Source organism: Emiliania huxleyi, assembly GCF_000372725.1.
Source record: "Emiliania huxleyi CCMP1516 unplaced genomic scaffold EMIHUscaffold_50, whole genome shotgun sequence".
NCBI lineage: Eukaryota > Haptophyta > Isochrysidales > Noelaerhabdaceae > Emiliania > Emiliania huxleyi.
The window spans coordinates 120,346-127,949 of NW_005198243.1; the positions used below are offsets into that span (position 1 = coordinate 120,346).

General features: G+C 67.1%; 4 protein-coding genes across 4 annotated transcripts in view; 2 read left to right on the forward strand and 2 right to left on the reverse strand.

Moving 5' to 3' along the window:
• Nucleotides 1-1,097, reverse strand: part of EMIHUDRAFT_436841 (hypothetical protein) — a 1,550-nt gene extending 453 nt beyond the window's left edge. The window contains exons 1-3 of the mRNA XM_005766691.1: nt 809-1,097; nt 403-739; nt 171-336 (exon numbers count right to left, since the gene is read on the reverse strand). Of these exons, the coding sequence (XP_005766748.1) occupies nt 171-336; nt 403-739; nt 809-1,086 (781 nt within the window). The 5' untranslated portion in view covers nt 1,087-1,097. The remainder of the gene's footprint in view (nt 1-170; nt 337-402; nt 740-808) is intronic.
• A 2,233-nt stretch (nt 1,098-3,330) lies between these two features.
• Nucleotides 3,331-5,622, forward strand: EMIHUDRAFT_356539 (hypothetical protein). The gene is made up of 3 exons (XM_005766692.1): nt 3,331-4,217; nt 4,386-4,495; nt 4,690-5,622. Exons 1-3 carry the CDS (start codon nt 3,360-3,362, stop codon nt 5,450-5,452), a joined length of 1,731 nt encoding a protein of 576 aa, XP_005766749.1. The 5' UTR covers nt 3,331-3,359; the 3' UTR covers nt 5,453-5,622.
• Nucleotides 5,623-6,114: 492 nt separating this feature from the next.
• On the reverse strand, nt 6,115-6,871 carry EMIHUDRAFT_211716 (hypothetical protein; the record flags this gene model as incomplete). The annotated part of the gene is made up of 3 exons (XM_005766693.1): nt 6,115-6,366; nt 6,441-6,684; nt 6,846-6,871. 3 exons carry the CDS (start codon nt 6,869-6,871, stop codon nt 6,115-6,117), a joined length of 522 nt encoding a protein of 173 aa, XP_005766750.1.
• A 65-nt stretch (nt 6,872-6,936) lies between these two features.
• EMIHUDRAFT_356540 (hypothetical protein) overlaps nt 6,937-7,604 on the forward strand; it is a gene marked incomplete at its 3' end in the record, with an annotated part of 2,202 nt that continues 1,534 nt past the window's right edge. The window contains exons 1-4 of the mRNA XM_005766694.1: nt 6,937-7,133; nt 7,219-7,290; nt 7,429-7,549; nt 7,573-7,587. Coding sequence (XP_005766751.1) covers nt 6,994-7,133; nt 7,219-7,290; nt 7,429-7,549; nt 7,573-7,587 — 348 coding nt within the window. The remainder of the gene's footprint in view (nt 7,134-7,218; nt 7,291-7,428; nt 7,550-7,572; nt 7,588-7,604) is intronic.

Sequence of the window (7,604 nt, forward strand, 5' to 3'; positions counted from 1 at the left end):
CGTGGAGATCATCCACTCCACCAGGAAGGGGTTCCATGTTAACGCTGGGCGCCTCGTAGAGCTGGCTGCGCAGCCGCATCGCCACTCGGCAGGGGAGCGAGAGATATAGAGGTTCACGACTGCCTCACGCGTGTCTCTCGTGTCAAGCACATCCCGGCGGTGTCGTTTATGGGTGGGGGGGGGGGGGCACCGAAGTCGGGGGTGCGAGTACAGCCCCGCGTGGCGTGAACTACAGAGGAGCCAGCTGGCGTGAACTACACGGACTCCGGCGCTACAGCTGATCACCGCGTTTGCGGCGAGCTTCAGCCACAACCGCCGGCTCGTCTGGCCGCCCCCCTCGACGACGGCGCCGAGGCCCGCCTGTTCACAGCTAGAGGTGTGAAGAGCCGCCGTTTACGCCCCCTCGACGACGGCGCCGAGGCCCGCCGCTGCGAAGCGAGCCGCTGCCAGCTCGGCGGAAGAGGAACTCGCGACTTCGGGCACTCCGGCCACTCTGGCCGCGCCGCCGCCGCCGCCGCCGCCGCCAGCCCGCAGCGGCAGCAGCGGCCCCACCCACGTCGTGCCCCTGCCGGCGTGCTGCACCTCTCGCAAGCCTTCCTGCCGGGGGGGGTGGAGCCAGGCGCCGTGCGTCGTCGTCGCCACGAGCAGTGCGCCGCCCGCGGGCAGCTGCAGCGAGTCGGCGAGGCTGAGAGCGCCGTTGCACAGAAGCACCACCACCGCGTCGGACTGGAGGCGCGATCTATGGTTGATTCGGAATGATGGGCGGATGACGTATCAAGGCACTGTAGCGTCGGGCTGGAGGCGCAACCGTACTCCCTCGAGTGCGGCGGCGGCGCCATAGGCCTTGGTAGCGATGACGAGCGTCCCGATCGGTGTCGTCGCGCTGCCGGAGGACGGCTCGAGCCGCACGCACGCCTCGAGTGCCTCGTCTACCGGGCCGGCCGCCTCTCCTGCACGCAGGCGGTGGACACGCAGGCGCAGCCGGCTGGCCTGCAGCGCCGTGGTGCCCTCCCGGAGCAGCAGCGTGGCGGCGGGGCAATGCGCAGCCCACAGCGTGCCGAGGGCGCCGCCGCCGAGGATGTGCATGCGATTAGTTGGCACCAACGCTAACCGCTCCTTGGCTAATTGTACTGCTTGCTTTCGGGAGAGCGTTCGCCTGTGCAGGAATCCGGCAACGCAAGCGCTGGGCGCAAGCCCGCCCAGGACCTGGGTTCCAACTTTTTCCCGGGTATGGTATGGTAGCGTCGCGGCCCAAAGGGGTAGGGGGTATGGTCCTGCCCGCCCAAGACTAGCCCTACCATACCCCCAAGCAGGTCTGCCAGCAGGCGGGGGGGTATGGTCTTGAGCTGGCATGCGCGACACTACCATACCATACGCCGGAAAAGTTCTACCTACCTACCTACCTGGAACCCTACCTGGCCGGGTCGAAAGGAAAAAAATAAAACCTCCCTCCGTCCGCTGTCGTCTGTTGTTTGTTGTGCCCTTGTTTGTGCCCTTGGCACCGTGGAGTGCTGGGGGGGGCGACAGGAAGGATGTGGCCCTGAGTTATGTGTACGCCGACTCAGGGTGTGTGGCAGCCAGCTGGCTGTGTGTCTTGTGAGCCTGTTTGTGTCTGTGTGTCGCTCGTGCGTGTCGTCGGTCTCGGGAACCGTACCCATACTACTCAAAAGTACAATATACTACCACAAAGCACCACTAGCGATTTCGCGCGGAGGGCGTAGTGAAGCGCTGGGGCGCTCACTGTGTGTTATTCGGGTGGGGATCCATCAGTGGTAACCGGCTTTAGTCACAGATCCAAGCTCAGACGCCACACCAACACCACAAACACGCTCACTTCGCCGCTGCTGTAGAGGGCCCCCGGGGGCCCATACTACGTCGAAGTACGGACCCGATCTCGGCCCTCACGGGCTGCCACGCGCCCGCGCGCGGCGCGGGCCGCACCGCCCATGCCCCCGGGTCACCGACCCCGCCTCTCGGCCCTCTCGGCCCTCAGGAGCGTGCGGGAGACCGGCGAGGGGCGCGCCGCGCGCCGCCTGCAGAGCCGCCAGAGGCATTGTCGCCTCCGCTGGCGGGGTTCCCGCGCGCCCGCCCGCGCCCGGACCCGCGCCCGCTGCGCCCGCGGGCTCCGGATGCGCCGCCATCCTTCTCCTTCTTCTCGATGGCAGTCCGCGTGTGCTTGTCGACGGGTCGGCGGCGTGGTCGAGGGGAAGGTCGCCGGCGGCCGCAACTCCGCCGCCGTCGCTCCGCCGGCTCTGACCGAGTATCGGGCGTTGAGGGCGGCGGCGCAAGCGGGTCTGGCGCATCTATCGCCACGAGCCTCGCGACCGCGGTCGTGGCACACCTGGCGGCGGCTCTCGAGGCCGTCTCTACGGCGCTCGACGCCGTGTGAGGTCGCCGGCGGCCGCAACTCCGCCGCCGTCACTCCGCCGGCTCTGACCGAGTATCGGGCGTTGAGGGCGGCGGCGCAAGCGGGTCTGGCGCATCTATCGCCACGAGCCTCGCGACCGCGGTCGTGGCACACCTGGCGGCGGCTCTCGGGGCCGTCTCTACGGCGCTCGACGCCGTGTGAGGTCGCCGGCGGCCGCAACTCTGCCGCCGTCGCTCCGCCGGCTCAACCGAGTATCGGGCGTTGAGGGCGGCGGCGCAAAGCGGGTCTGGTGCGCCACACGGCCACCACCCTTGCCAGCGCCCTTGCCGCCGCCCTTGCCACCCTTTGCCGCCTTGCCTCCGCCGCGGGCGGCGGTGGGAGCGGCCTGCTGGGCTAGCATGTTGTCCTTGCTGGGGACGGGCATGTGGAACGCACGTTACATGTTTGAACGGCCTCCAGAATTCAAACAAAAAATAGCCAAGGCCTTCTCGCAACCCCTCCGACCCCCCGGGACCCGTGGGCGTCGAAGAGGCGCTCTCGGGGGGCCGTTCTGAGTTCATACTACCTCGAAGTACAATATACTGCGTCAAAGCACCGGCCCTGAGTCCGTCGTCATCATCTGTCTAGCGTCCACCCATACCGCGTTGGTGTCCAGTCCGAGCCTGGCTGTTCTTCACCTTTCTACCTACCTACCTACCTACCTAAAGGGGTAGGGGGTATGGTGCTGCCCGCCCAAGACTAGCCCTACCATACCCCCAAGCAGGTCTGCCAGCAGGCGGGGGGGTATGGTCTTGAGCTGGCATGCGCGACACTACCATACCATACCCCGGAAAAAGCTGGAACCCTACCTGGCCGGGTCGAAAGGAAAAAAATTAAGATTAGACCTCCTCCGGGCATGTACGACACCGCCACAATAAGAAAAAGAGCAGCCGTGACGTAATCCGCCAACGACTGCGCCGCCGTGCCGGAGAGCCGCCCTGCTTGCAACTCCATGTCATTTGCGAACACTCAGGACCGGAGCTCTTCACGTCGCCTCATCGCCACCTTGTTTCCTTCGTGGCCAGCCTCGCCAAGGGGCTCTCCTCCCGCTCGCGAGAAGCCCGAGCCCGTCTCGCCCTTCCGGCTCGGCGGCCGCGCTCCGCTTGGCGCCGGTGCCTGCGGCTCGGTTTTGCCCGCGAAAGACGTCCGAACGGGCGAGAGGGTCGCCATAAAGCTCTCCAACCGGCGCTCGAACCACCAGGACTTGGTACGAGAGGCCAAGGTGCTCGAGAGGCTGAGCCGCTGCCCTCACCCGAACGTGATCGCGTTGCATGCGCACGGCTCGGCGGAGGCGCTCCTCGAGGACAGCAGCCGGCTCAGGGTCGCCACGGAGGGCAGCTACGCCATCGTGATGGAGAGGGCGCGCGGCGACCTCTTCGACCACATCAGTCGTTGCGGCGCGCTGAGTGAGGAGGCCGCGCGCGCATTATTCGCGGGTGTGGCGGCGGGGCTCGCGCACGTCCACTCGTGCGGCGTCGCCCACCTCGACATCAAGCTCGAGAACATCCTGCTGGCGTCCAAGGGCAAAGGCGGCAAGCGCGGGGCCTCCTATGCCGGCTGCTCGGCCAAGCTCGTCGACTTTGGGCTCTCGTACTTGCACAAGGAGGGCGTGCTGCCCGTCGAGAAGGTCGCCCCCCTCGCGGCGGCCCTCGCCGCCCCCCCCCCCTCGGCGCACGGCCGGAGCCGGCTGCGCGGACTCGTGGGGTCCGCAGGCTACGTGGCGCCCGAGGTTGTCGACTCTGAGTCGGCCGACGTGTGCTACGACGGCTTCGAGGCGGACATCTGGTCCCTCGGCGTCGTCCTCTTCGAGGTCCGCCCCTCCGTCCCCTCCGTCCCCTCCTCCGTCCCCTCCTCCGCCCTCCTCCCCTCCCCCCCTCCTCTACCACCCCACCCACTACCGTCTCCCCCTCGCGCTGCGCCTCTTGCTGTACGCCCCCCCTCGGAACCTCCTCGGAACCTTCTCGGAACCTTCTCGTAGGTGCTTACCGGCGCCCCCCCCTTCTCGGGCTACAAGTCGCACCGCCGCTCGTTCGCCAAGGAGATTGGCGCACTGGCAATGGTGCAGATCGAGGGCCGCTCGGCGACCCGGCGCGCGGAGATCCGGGGAGATGAGTGGGGAGATCAGGGGAGATGAGGGGGGAGATCCGGGGAGATCAGAAGAGACGGCGAGGGGGAGGAGCGCGGAGGCCACTCGGTGGATGTGTGGGGAGATGTGGGGGCCTCGGCCATACCTCGGCCACGCCTCGGCCGCATCTCGACCATCTCTCCGCCGCATCTCGCAGGTCCATCTTTAGCCGGCTCGGCCGCTGCTGCACCCTGACACCGGCCGCGGTGGACCTGCTCGACGGGATGCTCTGCGTGAGTCCGAGCAAGCGCCTCACCGCGGCAGAGATTCTGGCCCACCCGTGGCTGGAGCGTCGCCCCCGCCGCCAAGTGCAGTCGCGCTGGGGCCGAGGCCGCCGCGGCTCCGCGCCGGCGGCGGCGGAGGCTGCGGAGGCTGCGGAGGCGGCAGAGGCGGCAGAGGCGGCAGAGGCGGCGGCAGAGGCGGCGGTGCGACGGGAGGCTCGAGCCGCGTCGGCGGCCAGCGTGGCCGCCCGCATGTCTGCAGAGGGCCTCCCCGCGCCGTCTCCTCGTCGCTCGGAGGCCTTCGCGCTTCCGGAGGCAGAGGCCGTGCGGTACGCGGACGGCATCGCCGACCGGATGTCCAAGGTGCTGGTGGAGAGCATGCGCGCGACCGCGCCGGACGAGGAGGCGCCGAAGCGGGGCCCATCGACTGCGTCTGGCACTAGCTCAAGCAGCGGCGGCGGCCGCGGCCGCGGCAGCAGCGGCGGCTGCGCGGCGGACGACGAGATGAGCGTGCCGCAGCCGCGCAGCGCCGCCACCGGAGCCGCCATTAGCTCGGAGTCGGAGGACGAGCGCAGCCTCCGCCGCACCAGCCTGTGCCGCGCCAGCCTGCGCCGCTCGGAGCAGAGGGCCAGCGAGGCGAGCCTCGGCGGCAAGCGCCACGTCAGGTTCGACTCGCCCCGCTCGCCCATCGATTTGTGAGTTTTGCTGGCGGTGTCTCCGCTCGCAGGCTGCAAATTCGCACCATCGACGGGACAGGAGCGAGATTTGTTTATTTGTTTATGTAGTGACGAGGAGACGAGAGTGCGCTCTCGGACGTGTTCATTGATCCCTTGTCTCTCTCTGACTCAGACATTTTGTTTGTTTATGTAGTCAAACATTCGAATTTCGAAGTGAGTGAAAAGTGTGAGTGAGCAACACACACGGTGATTCACACACACACACACACACACACACACACACACACACACACACACACACACACACACACACACACACACACACACACACACACACACACACACACACACACACACACACACACTACACACACACACACACACACACACACACACACACACACACGGCTCCGGCTCAGGTCGTGGGGCATAGCTCGGGTGTAAACGGGGTCTGGGGAGGAAGCCCCAGCGGCCCGCCGCAGGCGCCGCCGGAGGCTGGCCCGCCGCAGGCGCCGATTTTTTGGCGTTTTTTCTCAAAATTGAGGGATTTCTCATCTAAATTCTCATCCAAAATTGGAGCTCGCTACGAGCTTTTAAACTGCACAGCATCTCCTCGTTGAGCCTAGCGGCGCCCGTATCGCCCACGCCCACATTCCTTTTTCTTGCCCTTGGCCCTTGCTGCACTCAGCCGCTCAACCTCCGCCAGTCTCTCCTTGCTCGTTGCTGGCGCTGCCGCCCCCAGTACTGCGATTGCAGCTCCTTGGCATGCCGCGCCGCCTCCATCTGCTGTGCTTCCCACGCTGCCGCTTCCTCTAAAGCAGCGCCGCCACTAAGCGGCGCAACCAAGTTCTCGCACTGTTTGCATGAGCATGTGTCCTGCTGGTGCGGCGCACAATCCGCGCGCGGCGAGTGAGAGTAGAAGACTGACAGCAGGAGCTGCAGGAGCTGCAGGAGCTGCGCAGATCGGATGGGTGGTGACGCCGTCGAGCGACGGCGCAAAGACCAATCACCACCGCTGAGAGCCGCGACACGAGGCTGCTGGCAGCTGCACCTGTGAGAGCCGCGACACGAGGCTGCTGGCAGCTGGCAGAGCGAATCGCGATTCCGGCGGCCGCCGTCAGCCCGCCGACACCGACGGCCTGTCTGAGGTCAAACTCCCACCGCACGTCGGACCAGTCGTGCGTCAGCCATGGCGACGAGACGTCTGTATGCAGACAGCCCGCCACCCGGGCGATAGAACATGCCAGCTGGGCTCTTCCAGGGCTCTCGTGGCCCGTGGCGCGTGCCCAGTGGAATGCCCGGGGCGGGGCGGGGCGGGGGGGGGACAATGTCTTCGGGGGTACGGCGGGCGCTTAGGCGGAAGTTCTTTTCCCCGAGGAAGAAAAATAAAAGAAGGGCTAAAAATAATAAAACACATCGGAATTCCCTCTCTCGCACGCATACGAATCTTTCTTTTTCTTCACCCACTGCAAGCCCTGGCACGTGTGGGTCGTGAACTGGCCGACACGCCCTTGTCGCTGCCACGATCTCCGAGGCCTCCGGCTTGCATCCTATTGCCGCGCCATGATCAGCATGGATGGGGTGCCTCGGCCGCAGGCCACGCCGGAGACCCCTGACGCGGAGATGGACACTGGCGAGGACATGTACGCGGGCTCCGCTGCGGCTGCGAACTGCGCGGGCGGCGAGGTTTCGCGGCACTCGAGGTGCGCGACGCTGCTCGGCGATGCGCAGCAGCGGCTTGCTCCGCGCGGCGATCTTGACGCGTGGCGCGCCCCTTCCCTCGCGCAGGCTCGCGCGCAAGGCGGAGAGCGCGCGTCAGGCGCGGCTTCGCCACAAGCAGTTTGTGCAGGAGCTGCAGGAGCAGGCGCGCGCTGCTCCCTCCCTGCGGCTGCACACCCTCTGCCCCGCCGCGTGGTCCTCTTACCGGCAGCGCGCGCCGCGGCGGCGGAGCCTTTTCGCGGCCGTCTCGTCCCATGCTCTCTGTTCTGCGTTTGCTGCGCAGGTCTCGACGCTGACGAACCGGATCGCTCAGCTCGAGTCGCAGCCGTCGGCCTTTGCGGCGGTGCACGAGCTGCGGGGCGCGCTGAGCCAGGAGCAGCTGACCACGCTGCTGGGCTGGTGCGCTCACTGCCGTCGCCGCACCGCCGCCGCCCCCTCCTCGCTCTCGCGCGCCC